The sequence below is a fragment of the Thamnophis elegans genome, chromosome 1 (assembly GCF_009769535.1).
Source record: "Thamnophis elegans isolate rThaEle1 chromosome 1, rThaEle1.pri, whole genome shotgun sequence".
Lineage (NCBI taxonomy): Eukaryota > Metazoa > Chordata > Lepidosauria > Squamata > Colubridae > Thamnophis > Thamnophis elegans.
This window is the reverse complement of record NC_045541.1, coordinates 126,452,706-126,474,052: the sequence shown is the minus strand read 5'-3', so window position 1 is coordinate 126,474,052 and position 21,347 is coordinate 126,452,706. Positions and strand designations below refer to the sequence as shown.

Here is a 21,347-nt window from a genome sequence, read left to right as displayed (position 1 = left end):
TATTAAACTTGTATGCCGCCCTATTCCCAAGGGGACTCAGGGCGGCTTACAAACCAAAATAGGAAAGGGGGGCAATACAAAGCAAACAAACAAGACAAACAAAATACAAAAAAACAGATTAAAAAACTCATCAACAGCTCCAACAATTCGAGTGGGGCTGGGAACTCATCAGCTCCAGGCCTGCCGGAACAGCCAGGTCTTGACGGCTTTGCGGAAAGCCTGAAGGGTGGTGAGGGTCCGAAAGATAAGAAGTTGAAAGAACAAAAGATGATGCATGAAGGTAAATAGATGTGGTGCAAGCAAGCACAGTTTGTAAGGACAGAATATTGGAAAGTAGCATTATTAAATAATGTTGGCATTATCTCTACCTACCTACCTATCTACCCATCCACCCACCCAACCATCCATCTATCTAATATCTTACCCACCATTTTGGTGGTTAGGGTTAAAGTTGGCCATTTACAATAATCAAGATATAAAAATAAAAAATTACATCATCATAAAACCATTGTTACAATCATTTCAGGCATTAGGCATCACTGAAGGGCCTTTGGAACAATGCTGTTCTGAATCATTTCTAGAAAGGCCTAGATCATATAAGACAACTTCACTTCAAACAGAAAGCTAAGATTGTTGGGAGCAATAGTCAACCACTTAGAGAGGACTGTAAAGGATTGTGAAGTGGTATATAAATCTAAATGCTAATGCTAGGTCTAAAGTGTAGACATATCCTAAAAAATCAGCTCAGTGGTATGGATTTGCAAAAATAATTTCTCTCAGGATAAATAAATTGATAGATGGACCCCGGCTGGGGGTGGAGAGATAGATGGCTGGAGAAAGCTATCCGAGTTTTAGCCATGTTTCTTTCTCTTATCTCAGACCTTTAATTTTTTTGGCTTAATATTTCTTACATATTTTCTGTACTCTGTGACACCCTGCTCATCCTGAAAAGGAGTAGCATCACAAATATTATATATGTATGTAATATGCATGCATTTTAACTATGGGCCATTTAATAAAACTGCATTCTACTGTCATGAATGTCACCATTACTAAAAAGAGAAAATAAGAGGAAGCACAACATGAAAAATTGCAAGCAGAAATATACAGCTCGCATTTATCCTTCAGAAATGTCTTCGCATGAATATTAGCTTATGTTCACTACAGATATTTCTCCCTTCTCTTTTGCTTTGGAATTTCTAAGGAATTATTACATTTCACATTTCTGCAAAGCAAGGATCCATTTGCCCTAGCAAATAAAAAGGTGACAGTTTAACACTAATCATTTGCCCATTAATCTGCTGACCAATCATCTGAAGGCCAAACACTTAAACATAGCACAAACAGAAGGCATAACTAGACTCATAAATCAATAGATGAACAAAAGATCTACTGACCACAGAGGTTTGGTATTTTATAGCTTTACAGAACTTTAGGGTCAAAATCCTACCACAACTTCTAATCCTTAGCTACTTCCTTTGCTATAATTTTCATTCTAAAGTAATTGCAAAACCCAATGCATCTTGTCTACTTGTTAACCAAATATTTATCAACTAGTAGCGTTTCATAAATTAAGATGTTAATTCCTAATTTCATGAATTAAGATGAATTTTACACTGAATTCTCTGAATTATAAATATATTAGAACCAGGATAGAAATGACATGTAACCATAGGTAGTCCTCAAATTATGACCAGAATTTCCATCCCAAGACATTGCAGTGATAAGTCAATTTTACAATTATTTTTATAGCAGTTGTTAAATGAATCACTGTGATCATTAAGCAAATCACATGGTCGTTAAATGAATCTAGCTATCCCATTTATTTTCCCAGTAATTGTAAAAAAAAAAGTAACAGATCATGGTCATATGACTGTAGATACTGAAACTGGTCATAAATGCACCTGTATTGCTTATCACATGACTAATGGGATGCTGTGACAGTCATAAGTGTGATTGCAGTTTTTTTCAGGCTCTCAGTCACTGCTAAACGAACAGTGATAAATTGAGGAGTACCTGCATTTCTGTAAACATGCAGAAAAAAACTAAACATTCTAGATTCACACAAAGAGAGACTGCAAAAATGTGGTGCCAACTCTGAAGGGAATCCTATTGAAGTCAACCATCAGGAGGCCTTTGCTAGCACCTTTGCATACTAACAGATTTTGTTAAAAAGCACAAACGTTCGTAAATATTTGTAAATTAAAACTGACTTTGTGAAAAGGACAGTGACTCTCACTCCTAGGGAAGTATTTTACATTGTTGCCATGCTACAGATGGATTTGTTTAGGTCAGTTTGCATCATTTATCATGGATGCAAACTAGGCAAAAGAGTTTAGTTTTTTTGTTACACTTGTAAAAATGAGACACATCAGTGGCAGCCTTTATGCTGAAGTATAAGCAAAAGTGAGATTCAGACTCAGACTCAGTAAGTCTTACTGAGTTCAGGGACTCTTATTCTCAGGTAAGCATCCTTATGATTTACAATGGGCCAGCCTCTTTCATGAATAATTTATGTATTGGCTCTATGGAAATACTCCATAGAATGAGTTTTTACTGACAACATTCACCATCTACAGAAGAATAGAATAGAATAGAATAGAATAGAACAGAATTACAGATTTTTTTAATTGGCCAAGTGTGATTGACACACAAGGAAGTTGTCTCCGGTACATAAGCTCTCAGTGATAAATTATGATCATAATCATAAAATACAATCATCATAAATCATAAGACACAACACTCAGTGTTAGTCATAGGATATTAAATAAGCAATCAACATGAGTCTTAAGTTACAAGCAACAAAGCTATAGTCATAAGAAGATAAGGAAATAGATAATAGGAAAGACTAGAAGGATAGTAGTAACAAAGCCCTTTTAGGTAGTTTAACAGTGTTGTGAGAATTAGTTGTTTAGCAGAGGGATGACATAGTGGAAAAACTGTGTCTAGTTGTTTTATATGGGGAGAATCACAAGAGGAGGACTCATGTGCTCCTCTTGACACAAGGACAGCAAAGTCCCCCCTTTTTGACTCTGGTTGAGGCTCTTCCATTATTCACATTATTTATTGCATATTCCCTTTCACTAGAACCTTCTTCTATAACTCTTCTCAGTAAATGATGTTTCCATGTTTTCAGGCAATTATTTGGGGAAGGAAGAGTCTCTTTTCCTGTCAGGTAAATATAATATAACTAAGTAAGGTCAGACATTTATACCTATAAAATTATTCAAGAATAAATTAAAAAACATAGTCAATGTTTTGTTATTCAAAAAATCACTTCCTATTGCTTTCTAAATCACTTTCTTTCCTATGCAAAAATCTTAAATATTGCCTAGTATCGCCTGCTGAAATTATGGCTAAATAGTAATTATGAAAGAAGTAAAGACCAATAAGATAAGTTAGTTCTGTTGAAATCCTTTTAGCACAAAAATAACATGTTCTAATCAAACAATGTCTACATTCAAGAAGTTTATTACATTAAACTTACCACATTGCTCTGGGGCTGTGAAATGACAATAGGTTTGCCAGAATCAGATGTTTCTCTTATGTGGACATGTAGTGGAATGTCACCTGTATTAAATATAAGAAAATTGGCACAAAGGTTGAATGTTACGCAAATGTTTTTAATTGAAGTAGTACAAGTAATACTTAATTGAAGTAGTACAAGTAATACGCCTGGTGTCATATTTCAGAAGTATTAGAAATGAGAATTAGTCAAGCCATGTCAAGTTTTATATTATTGAGATCATTTTTAAAAGAAATTGTTCCTAAGATGACTGCAAAGTGATGTTCAGTCTCTCTTGTCTGCTAAAATTATCTAATATTGGGATGGGGGTGGAGACAGATATGACCTATTTAGGATGATAATAAAGAAAACATGCCAGATCTGCTTGCACCACTGAGACCAATTTCTTTTCAACTCCATAATATACATTCTACTTTTCAGCCAAGTTAGTTCTGAAGAAATCTGTACTGCAATGCATGTACTTGGTGCTTTGCTATATAAAATCAAGTCCAAATCCCAACTGAGCAGATGTTTTATTTTGTAATGCACACAAAAATAAATCCACAGTAAAATGTTCCAGTATATAACTTCTTCATGCAACACATTATTTCTTCAGCACTGCATCTCATTCCCTACTGATTTTCAGTAGTATAAAATTCTAATCAATATTCAAACAGATGCTTAAATATTTAATCACCAAAATGAGAGTGTTATTGTTATTAGACAACTACTGATTTAAGTGCTAGTTAGATATTTAATTAATTTTCCCTCCCAACTGTTAACTGTATATTGATTTTTTTTCTACTCAGTAGGCAATTGCCACAGAAATAAAGAAAAACTGCATAATAATACTCAGAATCATCTCGTTAAAAAATTCTTTGCAGAAGATTAACTTTTTAGATTTAAATAATTCCATTACGCAAAAACAGATTGTAAAATCAAATCTACACTTAAATTGAGAATGACAAAAAAGAGGAATCGTTCCCAACTCAGTTGAAGAAATAACTTAAAAGTAAAACTTTACATACAGAATTTGTTCTAAGGAGTAGGCAAGACAATTAGGATCTAGGACACTATATGACCAACAATCTTCTGGGGCTGCTATTACAAATATGGAACATAGCAGAGGAGGCCAAGTCAATTTTAGGTTAAAATAAAACATCTGTCAGTTTCTCAATGAATGCAGGATTTATTAAAATGAAAACAAAATCTAGAAACAAATATAAACAGTTTTGAAAATATTCTTTCTGCAATAAAGGAGAATATTTGAAGCTCAGGGTCAAAATGAGGGGGCCTTGGTGCTCTCTGAGCTTGCTTGTTTTCCTTATCCAAACTAGATAACATCAGCAGCAGCACACACAGGATTCAGGCAACATGCGACATACACACCCCAGGTAGAAAAACATTTCCATAGAAAAAATGCATCCACATATCTAGTCCCTGGCACCCAAAAATGGGGAGTGGGGACAGCTGCTGTATAGATCTATCCTATAAATCTTACAGCAGAATCTCCTGGTTGTACACTTTGCACAAGTCAGTCCTCATTATTGTTTGCTTTCAGATATACATGGATACTTGTTTGTAAAATAAATAAGAAACTTCCTCTAATATGGGAGATGTTTTACGCTGGCAGTAAAACACAAATTAGCTTTCAGACAGGAATCCTCGGTACTCTTCCAGAAGACAGCTTAACTCACCAAACATAGTTTTGGTGTCTACCAAATCTGTCAGCCTGAATATTTCTCTAAAAGTATTTTATGTCTTTATTTTACCAGCTTCTAAATTCCAATCTGAACGACCCAATGTTATTATGGGTAATTAATAACCACTCATTCATTCACTGTTTATAGTCATAATAGATATGAATATTCCATATATAAGAGTAGCAGCAATAAATACAATGCAGCAACGCAATCCAGGTTTCTACGATTCATATTTAGTTTCATTAAAATCAACACATACGTACTAATGAAAAATTGTATTGCATCCTGTTTTGGCTAATATAAGTTTTATTTTAAACAACATATTCTTACCTAAAACATCTATACCAATATTCTTGGCTAATTTCTTCACTCCATCAGCTCCAAAAATATGTGTTTCATGTTTGCAATTTGGACATTGAAAAACGCTCATGTTCTGTATAAGGCCCAATACCTGGCAAATTGTTCAAACAAAAACAAATCATAAACAGATTTAATATTATAGAAACAGTAAGTTAAAAGATCAGTTTCATCTACTTAACCAATTTTATCAAAATAAAAAATATATATCCTAGTCAGAAAAAAAGTATTCTTCATTCATCAGAATTCCCTGATCAACAGTTCTAGAGAAATGTCAATTTCCTTTGGAGGGTTAAGAGTTCTGATAACACCTTGTTTATAAATTAAAATCCATGTAAGCAGGAAGGGGAAAAAAATCAGTAATTGTAAGTCCAGAACACTATAAAACAAATGACAGCAAGTGAGCTATCATTGAAATGTCTTTTATGGGCTGACCTTAAGCAATAGTTAGTTAATCAGATGGACTGTCAGCTTCTGCCTTGCTGTTGCTTCAGCTGCCATGAAACGGGGAGGGAGGGCTGGTCTTTGGGAGGGGTTAATTGATGTGCTGGAGGAATGTTCTAGGATGTACAAGATGCTTGGATGGCGCATGCGTGAGTGCTTCCCGCCTAGACCAACGGCCTCGACATTCCATCTTCGTGATGTCTTTTTGAAGTTATCTCACACCTGACATTTGAAGGACTTATGATTGGCCTGAAGCTATGATCCTAAGGGGTGGGGAATGGACTGTTCTATATATCCATCGCTTTCGCGCCTAATTAAGTAGACTTTGCTTCGCAACTGCTTGCTTACCATTTATAATTAGTAAAAGTACTTTTGATTTCCAACCCATGGAGTCTCTTAGTCTTTCTTTCCTAATTATGTAATGGAGTGATGCTGACAAGAAGCAAAGTCTCACAAAACCCTTTCCAGGAGATTTACGTCTACCGTGAAGGGAGGAATGTCTTCACCGATCAGAGAAGAGGAGGGGGCCGCTTGCAATGTGGATACCAGCGGAGCCGGGCCTCCCGAACTTTCGCTTCACGAGCCCGGGCCTCCCGACCTCTCACTTCACGAAGATTTATTTCAACTACAACTTTCCAGCCAGCCTGACCCTCCCCCCCCACGATGGTCTACTTCGGTGGGACAAAGAGAGGAAGAGACAAGCTGGAATGCAGGAATCACCCAAAAGCAACCCCGACAACCAACGCTGGAGACGGGAGCCGTGAGAAAACCCCAGAGGAGTGAATTACCTGATTATTGGGGTCAAAGGTATTTTGGGGAAAGGAGTGGGGAAGATGAAAAAGACTGGAGGAGCTGGCAGCAACAATACCCACGCGTGCCTTCACCCCCTCCCCCTCGGCCTGCTTCTCCCCCTGTAGCTAGAGGTTTTGCTGGACCCGGGGCCCCACTTCCCCGAAGGCACCGGATGGCAAAGATCCCTCCCCTGCCTGTGCGTTACAATGGTGATTCGGCTAGCCTTGCCTCTTTTATTATGCAAGTTTTTAATTACATGGAAATTTATGGCCGTGATTTTGAGACTGATGGCATGAGAGTCAGAATGGTTCTCTTATCTTTGGAGGGTGAAGCTGCCAAGTGGTCCACGGCTTTACATATGTCTGGCTCCCCCCTCTTGGGGAATTTCAACCGATTTATGGAGGCCTTCCGACAACGCTTTGATGACCCTTTGACGGAGAAGCGGAGCAAATTGAAATTTATAACCCTCGAGCAGGACGATAGACTGGTCGCCCAATACATCCAGGAATTTCAGTGTTTGTCACAATACATGAGAGGATGGGGGGAGGACGCCCTCCTGGACAAATTTGCTTCAGGCTTGGATGAAGATATTTATCAACAATGTGTCAATCGTAACCTGCCCAGACGTTTGATCACTTGGTTTGAACATGCAGCGGATGCTGAACTCGACTTAACCAGGCTCCGTTATGCTAAAGAGGAAAGAAAGAAGCGGAAGGAGAAAGCTGCTAAGTCCACCCCCCCTCCAGGCAGAAAATCTCTCTTCAAACGACGGGGGGAGGGGAGGGGACCTCCTTCAAGCTCCTCCAGACCCTTAACTTGCTTCCGTTGTGGGAAGTTAGGGCACATCGCCCCCGACTGTCATGCTAAATTGCCCATCTCCGCCCAACCCCCTCCCAAACGTGAGGAGAAGTCTGGCAGAGTCTCCGACAAGAAGAAGGAAGCTGCTTTCGCTGTGGACTCCCAGCCCCCCCGTTTCGCCCAGGCGTTGGAGGGAGACGCAAACGCCAACTCTTCTTCTGAGGGCTCCGATGACGACACATCGCCTCACTGGGTGAGTTCAAACAAAGGGCCCCTGCTAATCCCCATAGAGTTAAAAGTACCCCCTGAGGGGCAACCAGCCACCCTTCATGCCTTGCTCGATTCGGGCTGTTCCCGGTCCATGATCAATCCAGCCATGGTGGAAAAATTGGGCCTCAAATTGCGCACTTTGAAAACCCCGATTGTGTTTTGCCAAATAGATGGATCTATTGCAGGGGGGGGCGCCCACTTCTTTACGGAGCCTTTGGAGATGAAGATGGGTACCCATATTGAACTAATTTCCTTTGTGGTTGCGCCTGGCATGGATAGACCGCTAATTTTGGGCATACCGTGGCTCCGGAAGTGGAACCCTCACATAAATTGGCGGACAGGCCGCTTACGCATTCGCTCAAAGGAGCCTCCAGTGGGGGAGGGCTCTCCGGAGCAACCTATAACTGACACTCCTGAAGTGGCCGCTAGAGGACAGGAGAGGATTGCAGGAGAGGAGAAAATTCCTAAAGAGTATTGGGATCTTAAGAAGGTTTTCAGCGAAAAATCTTCCGACAAACTCCCCCCCCCCCCCACAGGCCTACTGACTGCTCCATAGACATATTACCCGGGGTTAAACTGCCAAAACCCCAAATTTACTCCATGTCACCCAGGGAGATGGAGGAAATGCGGACTTTCATTGATAAAAATTTGAAACGTGGTTTCATAGAACCGGCTCGACCCAAAGTGGCTGCCCCTGTACTTTTTCGTGAAAAAAAAGATGGCTCTCTTCGATTATGCTGCAATTTTAAAAACCTGAACGCTATATCTACTCAGAATCTCTACCCACTCCCGTTGATGAAAGACATGTTGGCCCAGCTAGGGAAGGGCCGCATTTTTACTAAATTGGACCTCCGGGAAGCTTACTATAGGGTCCGCATAAAGGAAGGAGACGAATGGAAGACTGCTTTCAACTGCCCTCTTGGTTGTTTCCAGTTCCGGGTCATGCCTTTTGGCCTACAGGGGGCTCCTGCAGTTTTCATGCAACTAATCAATGAGATCCTGCACGACCACCTCTACAAAGGAGTTATCGTATATTTGGACGATATCCTTATCTATACTCGCACATATGACCAACACGTCGCTCTTGTGCGCACTGTTTTGAAAAAACTCCGTGCCGCTGATCTTTATGCCAAATTGTCTAAGTGTGAGTTTCACCAAACTAAAATTGACTATCTTGGATATCGCATCTCACCAGATGGCATTGAAATGGACCCTGCAAAAGTGAGGGCGGTCACTGAATGGGACGCGCCCAAAACTCGTAAACAGTTGCAAAAATTTTTGGGTTTTGCTAATTTCTACCGTCAGTTCATTCCCTCTTTTGCCAAAATTGCTCTTCCTATAACTAATTTGCTCAGGTCGAAGGGGGACCCGAAACCTAAACCTAATAAGCCTCTGGACTGGAACATGGAATGCCAGGCGGCGTTCGAAAAACTTAAACGTCTGTTTGCCGCTGAGCCAGTGCTAAAGCATCCTGACCTAGACCGGCCTTTCGTCGTCCAGGCTGATGCCAGCGATGTCGCCGTGGGGGCCATTTTGCTGCAAGCCAACGACCAAGGTAACCTACAACCTTGCGCGTACACCTCCCGAAAGCTCACTGACACGGAGAGACGTTGGGCAGTTTGGGAAAAAGAGGCTTTCGCGGTCCGTTGGGCCCTGGCCATGTGGCGCCATTTCCTAGAGGGCGCTAAGCACCCGTTTGAGGTGTGGACTGACCACAAGAATTTGGAAGCTTTGAGAACGCCACGTCGTCTATCCCCCAAACAAATGCGATGGGCCCAATATTTCAACCGTTTCAATTTCACACTTAAGTATATCCCGGGGGGAAAAAATTTCATGGCAGATGCCTTGTCTAGACTACCTCAATATAATTGCTCTAAACTGAGTGTCGTCCAACCGCTCCTAGCGGCTCCAGTAGTCACGCGCCAGCAGACCCGAGAAATAAAGGAGGTGCCTCAAAATCTTCTTTCTGACCTCAAACAAGCGCTTCCTCACGACGACTGGTTCCTGAACCATCGGGACGAGTGCACTATGAGAGACGATTTGCCGTGGATTGGCGCCAAATTGTACATCCCCGCGTCCCTACGACTCGTGGTCCTTCGTCGCGCACATGATTCCAGGTTGGCGGGTCATTTTGGATTCGTCAAAACTTTACATCTAGTGAAGAGGCAATTCTGGTGGCCCTCTTTAAAGAAGGACATTGAACTTTATGTGGCCAGTTGCCCAGTTTGTGCCACCGCCAAAAGACCGCCAGGGAAACCACAAGGACTGCTCCAGTCTGTCGCTCGGCCGGTTGCCCCTTGGAAAGAGATTTCCATGGACTTTATTGTTGAGCTCCCCGAAAGCCAGGGGCATACGGTCATATGGGTGGTCACTGATTTGTTTTCCAAGCAAGTTCATTTCGTGCCTTGTCACAAAATTCCTTCCGCTAAGGCATTGGCTAAACTTTTCATTTCCCACATTTACCGTTTGCATGGAGTGCCCGACCGTATTATCTCCGATCGTGGTGTCCAGTTCACATCTAATTTCTGGAAGGAATTTCTCAAATGCATTGGCTCCGCCCAGGGCCTTAGCTCTGCCTACCATCCTCAGACTAATGGCGGCTGTGAACGTACTAATTCCGTTCTTGAGCAATATTTACGTTGCTTCATCAATTATCAACAGGATGATTGGGTAGACTTGTTACCACATGCTGAGGTGGCCTACAACAACTCGGTTCATTCCAGCACGGGTTTCACCCCTTTTCGAGTCGTTTACGGTCAGGATTTTGTTCCTATTCCTGAATTGCCTCGTGACCAACCGCAGGTTCCTTCAATTGCGGACTGGAGTGAGCGTCTCAGTCGAGTTTGGCCTTTGACCCTCTCCACTTTGGACGCTGCGCATAAGGCCCATAAGAAACAAGCAGATAAAAAGCGCTCTCAGCCCTATGAATACCGGACTGGGGATTTGGTGTATTTGTCCACTAAGTTCCTGCACACTACGCAGAAATCTAAGAAGTTGGGGCCCAAATATGTCGGCCCCTTCCCCGTTGTGAAGGTCATCAATCCTGTGTCTGTTCGTTTACAATTGCCCAAACACCTCAACCGGATCCACCCGGTGTTCCACATTAACCTCATCAAGCCTGTTCGGGTTTCCCACTTGCGTCCACCTGATGATCCTCCGCCTGCTCCGTTATTAGTCGATGGGGAATGTCATTTTGAAGTTCGTGAAATTCTTGATTCCCGCAAGCACCGTAATCGCATCCAATACCTGGTGGCTTGGAAGCATTTTCCTCCTTCCCACACAGAATGGGTTGATAAATCCCATGTTCGGGCTCCCCGCTTGCTTCAGAAGTTTTATGCTGCTTATCCCGACAAACCTTAATTTTCTTTTCCCCCCCCTTCTTCTTTTTATGTTTTGTTGTTTGTCTGTTTCGTTTTTTTTTTTTCCCAGGCCTAACAGCCTTTTTCCGGGGGACGGCCGGATGTCAGCTTCTGCCTTGCTGTTGCTTCAGCTGCCATGAAACGGGGAGGGAGGGCTGGTTTTGGGAGGGGTTAATTGATGTGCTGGAGGAATGTTCTAGGATGTACAAGATGCTTGGATGGCGCATGCGTGAGTGCTTCCCGCCTAGACCAACGGCCTCGACATTCCATCTTCGTGATGTCATTTTGAAGTTATCTCACACCTGACATTTGAAGGACTTATGATTGGCCTGAAGCTATGATCCTAAGGGGTGGGGAATGGACTGTTCTATATATCCATCGCTTTCGCGCCTAATTAAGTAGACTTTGCTTCGCAACTGCTCGCTTACCATTTATAATTAGTAAAAGTACTTTTGATTTCCAACCCATGGAGTCTCTTAGTCTTTCTTTCCTAATTATGTAATGGAGTGATGCTGACATGGACATGTATTTAGAAGTAAGCCCTGGTCGGTACAATGGGATATATTTCCAAATTTCTATCTTTAAGACTGTTGTATATAGGTGCTGCCAAAATCTATTGATTTGATTGCTCATTAAATTAGTCTGGATTCTGCACCAGTCAATAATCCCCTAAAGTAATCAAAAAGAAAAAGAAAACATGAGCAACATTATTTCTGTTCTTCAAAATGTGTATTCACTGATACTCTGAAGGGAGGGTAGCTCAGCCTTTTCTATTCTCTCTACAAATCAAAAGCACATTTGAAGAGCAATTAACTTAATTATTTAAGCTATAAAAATGACATGTTATTGACAGTACTTAGATATAGCGTTTCAAATGGTAAATGGATTAACACACATCTGTTATATGCAATCTAGCTAACCTATCTGATAATGGTGACTAAAATGTTTATTCTTTGCCAAATTTTTGGGAGGAAAAGTTAAAACAGCACCCAATCTTTATATTAAATCTATTCACCTAAAATATTACATTCTCCTAATTTACTACTTTTCTAGATTATAGTAAAGCACCTACAACAAACACAAGTGTATTTGCATTATTAGACCTCTTATTCGAGTACAGAGAACAATGGACTAATAGACTACAAGAAATTTGACATGTATCTATGTATGTATGATGAAGAACAAGTATTATATATATTATGTTGGGAAAGCAGAAGTCATTCATTGGGTGTTCATCCCTGCTACATAAAATAAAAAACAGGAAAAGGTTTTGAAGTCAGTCCAAGGAAACCTTCCCCAATATTGTTTATTATACACAACTGTTCTGCAGTACATGAGCTCTGAGTATGTATCACTATACTGCATATATGGGTAGTCCTCGGATTATGATAGCAATTGGGAGTAGGTTTGTACTTGCTAGGCATGTGGTCATAAAGCATGACATCATGTATCTACATCACTTAGTAACAATCCCAGCAGTCCCAGTTACCACTGTAACCTTGGGAATATGGTTCATTAACCAGAAAGCATCAGGAGTCCCCAGGTAAGGAGCATAGGAATGCCATAGGATGGGGTAGACAACGCATGACCAAATAGAGGCTGGGGGGGGGACAGAATGCCATGCTGTGTGTGAGACAGAGCTGGGTTCCTACCGGTTCGGACCAGTTCGGCTGAGTAGGTAGTAACTCGGCCGGCCACGACCACCCCCAAACCGATTCTATTGGCGGCGCCATCTTATTTTTTGCTTCTGTACACAAGCAATTTTTTCACTATGCATGTACGCATAGCATGCATCAAGCACGGACGCCTAAAGTGCATCCCTGAGCTAACAGGCAGTACCAGAAGCCGGAACCTACCCCTGGTGTGAGAGCAATAAAAGTCAAGGGAATCAGGATACCATGCCAGGTGAAGGAAGGGAAGCTGGAGACTTTACAGAACCATTTGTGACAGCTTCCCCATTGACTGAGCTTGGGAGAAACTGGTAGGGAAAGTCACAAATAGGGATGATGAGGCATTACAACTGTCAGTGTGAGCTGATTGCTAAATGCCCAAATTGCAATCACATGGTCACAGGGGTGGTGCAAGGCCAGAACTTCAAATTGTAAGCACCATTCATTCAGCATAGAGCAAATTTAAACAGTTGCTGAATGACTGGTTGGTAAGCAAGGACTGCCTGTAATTCCTAGAAAGAAATACAGCCGTATGCTGGCTTGCCAGGCACACTTTATATTAGAAATTCCAGCTTGCATATTAGAAATTCCAGCAGCATGTGCATGATTGGGGGAAAAATTGTGTTGTACTTCTGGTATACTGATAAAACTGCCCAGAATCATTAGCAGGAAGTGCTATTTTTGTTCTACATTCAGTGTCAAGCCTTATAGAGGCTATCCTTTCTTTGGCAACAATTTGTCCATCTATAATAAAGAAGGAATATTCACCTCAGTGTATCAGGGTTAGTGGCTAGAATTGCAAATTGAAATTTTTAATGGGTTAGGATCCCAACCAGGGGTAAGACTCAGCCAGTTCGGGTGAACTGGATGTTAATTTTATATCTGATTCGCCGAACTGGTACTTGTAAGGACTGGCAAACCACTCAACGCACAAACTGGAAGTTCAGGATTGGGCTTCCGGTTGGCACTTTGGGCCCTGAAGCCTCCAGAGCAAGAAAAAAGCCTCCAGAGCAAGAAAAAGGGCGCTACAGACAAACCTGAAGTCACCTCCAGGTTGCCCATAGGGCCATTTTTCGTGCTCCAGTGCCTTCAGTCAAGCCTCCTGAAGGCTCCGGAGGGTGAAAAACGACCCTACGAGAAACCCAGAAGTTTGGAAATGATGACTTCTGATTTGTTTGTAGGGCCGTTGTTCTCCCTCTGGAGCCTTCAAGAGGCTAGCCTGAAGCTTCCGGAGGACGAAAAAATGGCCCTATGGGCAACCCGGACGTGACTTCCAGTTTGTATGTAGGAGTGTTTGTCGCCCTCCGGAGCCTTCAGTGAAGCCTCCCAAAGCCTCTGGAGGGCGAAAAATGGCCTACGGGGAAACCAGAAGTCACCGTTCCCGAACTTCCGGATTGCCCATAGTGCCATTTTCCCCCCTACAGGGGCTTCAGGAAAGCTGCTGAAGTCTCCGGCGGGCATCCAGGGGGTGGGGGAGGCTGTTTTTGCCCTCCCCAGGCTCCTAGAAAGCCTCTGGAGCCTGGGGAGGACAAAAAAAGCACGCCAAAAGCGGGGGGGATTCACTGGTCATGCACGCATGAACACTGGCATTATGGGTGTGGGCACGCCCATGCATGACCCCCCTGTGTTTCCCTGCTTTTGGTACATGATCCAAAAAAGGTTAGCCATCACTAATATAGGTGGTCCTTTACTTACCACCACAATTGAGCTCAACATTTCTGTTGCTAAGCGAGACAATTGTTAAGTGAGTTTTGCCCCATTTTACTATTTTTCTTGCCAAAGTTATTACATGAATCACTGCAGTTAACTTAACAACATGGTTGTTAAGTTGAATCTGGTTTTCCCATTGATTTTCCTGTCAGAGGGTCGCAAAAGATGATCACATGACCCCCGGAAACTACAACTGTCATAAATATTGCCAAGTGTCTAAATTCTGATCACGTGAACACAGGGATGCTACAACCATTGCAATTGTGAAAAACAGTCCTGTCATCTTTTTTAGTGTCTTTGTACCTTTGAACAGTCACTAAACGAATGATTAGAAGTCAAAGATTACCTATAAGTACAGATTGATAAATAATAAAAATACATGTTTAAATGCATAGCTTGCAGAACACAAACAGCAGTGGTGAAAATGTGGGATTTTCCCCACTGCAGCAGGTTGGGAAAACTACCATTGCTAAAGAACTGTCAGGTTGACAAGTTGAGAAAATAATTTACATCTTCAATATGTTTTTCCCCCTATTTCTGCAGTAACTTCAGGAGAAGGAAGTCATTTCAGTGCTTAGTTTGCCAATAACCAATACGGTTCCACCTAGCATAAGGCAATAAAATCAATGTAATCTCTCTCTCAGACACACACACACGCACGCACGCACACACACACACACACACACACCATAAGTACCACTGATGCATTTTTACTTTGGATTCCAATACTTAAACATTTCTGCTGGGAATCAAAATACAGACAACAGATATAATTATCATGCAAAATCTGAGTCAACTTGCAGCAGTAAACAGCCATCTGTATGACTGAAGGGGGGGGGGCAGCAATAATTCACACATAAGTAGAGGTGTTTTAAACAGTTGACATTGCACCTATACACCTAGGCAGAGGCAAGTCACTTTCCTGTTTAAAACAGGTTTTCACGTTCAGGGCAATAGACAGCAATGAAAACAGTCAAACATATCCCTGGCTGCAAACAATGCTATGTAAGACTCCATTGGTCATATATACAGCAAGGAAACTTTTCCATACACACTTCCATCTGGTTTTGGGATCAGACTTGAATACCCTAGACACTTTAAAGCAGGGGTGTCCAAACTTGGCAACTTTAAGACTTGTGGATTTCAACTCCCAGAATTCTGGGAGTTGAAGTCTACAAGTCTTAAAGTTGCCAAGGTTGCATACTCCTGCTCTAGAGGGATCTCTAGAGGGATTTCTTGATCCTATCCCATGCATATCTATCTCCCCAACATACACCTTTCTTGGTTTATTTGTTCTTTAAGAATGCTATTTACATCAGTCATTATTTGAAAAACTTCTGTAATTAGCTTTTCAAATATCATTGTCATAAATAGTTTTGGTTTACGTTACCAGAAGAATCGTTATGGTGACAGATTTCTCGTTCAAATTACAGGTTGAGTTTTGTGACCTCCATGCTATCTTAGGTTGAACAGCATGTTTCCATATTAATGGAAATACAAAGATTTCAGAAACAGACTTTAGCTCATAGGACTCTTGTCAAAACTTGGTGAATATTCAACTTTTGCAAAGGGATTCCGTATTTAGAGATCAATGCTTATTATCACATTCACATAACTTTTAGGAGAAAGCGGCAAAACAAGCTGCACTTTAAGTAACAAAATAGTTATCATTTAATAAGTTGCAAGAAACCTTTTATGTGAATGATTCATACCATTTTAAGGCATTTCTTTACAGCTAACATTTTCATTCCTCTAACTTTATAAAACAGGGGTATCCATCTTTGGTAACCTTAAGATCTATTTCAACTCCCCAAATTCCCCAGCTAGCATGTGTTGGCTGAGGAATTCTGGGACTTGAAGTCCACAAGTCTTAAAATTGCCTAGGGTGGACAGCCCTGTTCTAAAGCATTTGAAGCCAAATAGTGGTTGCCTTCATATCCAACAGATTGAAATATTGAGAATATTGGGCTGTTCAAAAGGGGGGGAAATCAAGGAAAAATAGTCAGCCATACCCCCACTCTGAACCTGTGTGTCCCAGGTTAATCAATTCCTTTTACTGTCCATTTCCCATAACAGGAAATAACATTAACTGCTAATAGCACTCCTTCCATGGCACTTTAATTTATGAGAAAAGGCTATTTGTAAATAGCCATCCACCTTGCCAGCAATCATCAGTGAAATGATTGCATATTGGTGAAAAGAAAATAATGACAAAATCTACTGCTCCACAAAGCTCCACCACTGCCATCACCACCTTGCCAAAAATTATTTGAGTTTCAGGTAAGTTTTAGCAGAGACAAAAAAATAGAAATAAAAGATTTACAGTAGTTGTGTGGAGAGATCGGGAGCTGGTTAGGAGATCTGGTAATGAAATTTAATTATTCATCAGATGAATGATTATTATTTATAAGTAATTGCATTTTAAGATTATCAGACAACTGCACTTGATCAATTAAAGCTATGCCCAAAGTCTTGTTGGTGAATTCATTTCACAGTTATTGTTTATGCTTTCAAAGTCCTTTTAAAAATACATTAATTGTTTATAGGAAAAGCACAATTATCAAGCGGAAGATAGGAATGAGGTGGACAAATTTGCTTAGAAGACATTATTAAGCGTATTTAAAAGGAAAAAGGATGGTGAAGAGCTGTCAAATGGACTCTTCAATCCATTTATACATTGATAAATGTATAAATTTATCAACATTTATAAATTGATAAATGTTGAATGAACATGCAGCTCTTACATGGGGGAAAAACCCTTGGTTGAATGGTGAAAGATTAAGAATTTATAAAAATCTGTTAATCGTAGGACCTACTACTATAGGATGCCAATAGTACTTACCAATATAAATAGGGATTAGAGAACATCCAGTAATATTAATTAACAGTTTCATATTAATATTAAACTATGCTTGTCAATACCAGCTACTGAAGAACACAAATAAAGAATACAGGTATCACTACTATTCAGGTCCTTCATTCCTAAAGAGTACCTAATTGGCAAAAACAGTAGACAGGATACATCTGTCATGTCCAGCACAAGGCTTGCATTTTTGCATTAAAGCCAGGACAGTGCAAATCTTTGTAACTGACTTGCAACATAACTTTTAGAGAGGTCCCATTAACTTTTAGTCTTAGCTATTTCATAATGAGGCTTCTGTTTTGTTCTCAGGGACATTCTGTCCCAGATACCAGATACTCTGAGTAATTCTGTGCAGAACTGGAAAAGATAAACAGCCTTTTAACGTATTTTTATTAAGCAGTTTCTGGATTCAGTGATGATGGTATCTTCTTTTATTTTCATTTTTTAAACTTCAGAAATACCAGTAGCTCTGCCAACAGAAATTATCACCTCTTCTGTTTCTTATTTCTGATGAAAGCTACATGCAAGAAAAAAAAATCTATTTTTATCTGTAATCAAGCTTAGGTTTCAACAACACCAGGGTAGGTTAGCATTATCTTTCCAAAAACCTAAAGCCAGGAAAAAAACTGCTCCTCCTTCTCAACTGTCTATTTTAGACTGTGAGAACTATTTAAACTGGGAATCTTAGCATTCTGCTTATGGAATATTATAAAATAGAACATATGCTATTTATGGTTTGTGTGTGTGTGTGTGTAATTTATCATTTCATTGATGCTGAATTGGTTTGCAGCTCTGCCTGATTTTATTCATATTAAGCCTACTTACACATTAATCCTTCTAAATATCCTAAACTTTAAGACAAGATTCCCCAAGCTCCTTGGGCTAGTGGGCACATTAGGCATGACTGCTGGCACTACAGGTCAATGTTTGTAGCTGTTAGTTTAATCCTGTATACCCATCAGATTATTATTATTAGCATATTTATATTGAAACCATGTTATGAATGGGCATATTCACAAAATGGTTGCCTTAGCAGGTGCTGCCAATTACAAATACTCATTCACCAGAAGGCAAGTTCTGAGCTCCTATCTTCCACCATTTTATTTGCTAAAAATGTCTTGAGGGTGACTGAGGGCACAGAGCCCTTATTATATGTTTTGCCTGATTTTGTTTTAATTTGCATCGAGGAGACTTCTCCCCTCCCCCATTTTTTTAAAGGAAAAAAAGTTGAGTACCAAAAATATGTCAGGGGACACATTATGGCCCCAGGCACCAAGCCAAGAATCAACATCTTACTGTATTTTGCACTAAATATATTGCCAGTGTTTATCGCCTGGACTATATTTATGTATTCAGTTGGTTTATTTGTATTTGCCTGCCACAATTAAGAATCTCTTGGAGGATTACCATCATAAGAATAAAACATCTATGATATAATTACAGCTATGTAACAATAAAAATTAAACCCTAAAATACAAAATCAACAAGCAATAACATTACATGAGTTCTTGAGGCTGAAGCAGTTTATAAATTTCATTAAAAAATATTATTTTCATTTCTCTCTGAAGATTATTTTAGTGCACATTTTCCTTTTTTATTTGTCTTAGATTTTTACATCACTCACTTTTCTGGATATAATTATTGCCATTTTTCCTGATACACTTCATATAGTAATATGAAAACTGTTTAATAGAATTGGGAATAAAACTGTTCCCACTTTTTCTTCTCTGTATGAGTAAAAAACCCATCATATTCTGGGTCACATTCCAATCTAGCATACTATCTTGTGCTGTCAATTCAAATTTCCAACAACTCTAATATATTTTTATTTTCGGTATGACATCTGGAGCATTATATTTCCAGGCGTAAACTGATCATTAAGAATATTTAATACTGAAAGACCCTTTCTACTTTTTTCTTTTATCTTCGGTATTTTTTAGCAGGCAAGCCAAATTTTTATTTATTAAGCGTAAAGACGGAAAGCACTAGTTCTGAAGATAGCTTTTAGTTTGCACGCTACCTTACTATTGGAGTGATAACTTGAGTCCCTAAGGATGTTCTTTTAATTCCAACTTTAAAATGGCATTCAAACTTAATGTTTAAATCCTCATTTGCTTAATATTCTCAATACTAATTCCAAAAAAACATACATTTCTTGACATACTGATGCACATATGAATTTTAGCCTAATTTTTACTTCAATGCATTTAGGATTCTAAAGACTACATTTTGATAAATAGCATATTCACAATTAATTTGTCAAACTATTTTATTTATTTGCTATTTTATAATATTCAGCAACATTTATTCCATAGACTTGGAACAAACCAGAATATCTGTTTGGTTTTTTTAAGTGGCCAACATCTCTATGTGAGATTAGTATTATCAAAATAGTTGTGCACTGGAAAAATGATCTTACTCATAAATGCACAGATATTCTCTGTGGCTTCAATATACCATAAGGTATAAAAATTATGGACAAAAGAGACTTAGAGGTCTACAATTTGGAACAAACGTATTTCCTTTGTGATTGGTTTTAGGCTAAAATCTCTCCTCATTCTTCCTTGAGATGCCATAGAATGAACATGGACCTTTGGTATGAAAAGCAAACAGACTGGCCAATGGCTATTCCCTTATGGTGGAAGTCCAGCCAAGTAGTTTACAATGCCTCAAAGTCTAGATTGACATGGAACATGGGGGTCTTCTTACAAAAACAGGCTGTAAAAAGCACATTGCCCAGCAAAATTTCTACCGGCACATGATGTAGCAAAACATTTAATTAGTATGGTAAATGACTATTTGCAAAGCTGTGAACATCTGATGTGATGAGACAAACTGGTATGACAACAGCAGGAATATTAAAGGAGGACAAAACATTAATAGAATTGCAATTGCTTCCATTCTAAATATGGCTGTAGTTAGATGACATTTTGATGAACTGTTAAAAATTCACCAATTAATATTCAAACATTTTGTTACCAAACTACAGTGGGTTTTTTTGATAGTATATAGCATATGGAGTGATTTGCAGATTCAGTATACTGATATTACAGAAAATTGTCAACAAGTTAGGATAAGATATCGGACTTCTTTGAAGATCACTGGCTCTCACACTGTGGACCATAGGTATCTTGTGGGGCTATGTAGTTGATGCAGGAAATACACAAACATTGCTCAGAATGAGATGTTAGGAAAATAAATATAAAGACTGAAACAGAAGAGAGATTTAAAGAAACATTATCAGACTATACTCTCTTAAACTCTGCATGTATACACTGGCGCCCAACTGATGACCTGTAGCACAGATTTAGTACCAATGCAAAGAAGGCCACCAGGAACAATATATGAGGTGGTCACTCAGTCATTAGCCCACCTAACTCCCTCCCTTGCCAAGTGTGATTAATAAGCCACTGTGCCCCACTCAGCCTGGCTCTGCTATTTGAGCAGCTGCTGCTGGCTCACTACCAGCCTGGCTGTTGGGCTACAAAGTTGTCAGTGTTTTTGCCTTCTTCTCTGTGTAAGCAGGGTAATCATTATAAGGAACTAAGAATTCAGTCCTGAAGTCCTGAGACAAACAATTCCTTTGTTTCCTTTTCCTTCGCCTGAATTGGCTTCACTTTTAATAATTCTTTATTCCCAGATCTGACTTCCAAAGAATAAGCAGTTTAATAGAACTTTTATGTGACAATGCAAAAAAACCAACATTAAAAAAAACACCTCTTGGCTGATTTCTGGCTACATTTTTGTTTGCACTGTCTGCTAAAGCTATAACCTGTCTGAGGCCTTTCCCCCTAAGACTCATGTATGTAAAAGCAGGTTTTCTATACTTTGGCACTGGGATTCTAATACAAAAAACAAGCTGAGTACAGAACCATT

General features: G+C 39.9%; 1 protein-coding gene across 3 annotated transcripts in view; it reads right to left on the bottom strand.

The window, feature by feature from the left end:
- Positions 1-21,347, bottom strand: part of NUBPL (nucleotide binding protein like) — a 68,160-nt gene that overhangs the window by 2,638 nt on the left and 44,175 nt on the right. For all 3 annotated transcript variants that reach the window (XM_032230504.1, XM_032230520.1, XM_032230511.1), the window contains 2 exons: positions 5,539-5,659; positions 3,488-3,570 (listed from right to left, as the gene is read on the bottom strand). In XM_032230504.1, coding sequence (XP_032086395.1) covers positions 3,488-3,570; positions 5,539-5,659 — 204 coding nt within the window. The remainder of the gene's footprint in view (positions 1-3,487; positions 3,571-5,538; positions 5,660-21,347) is intronic.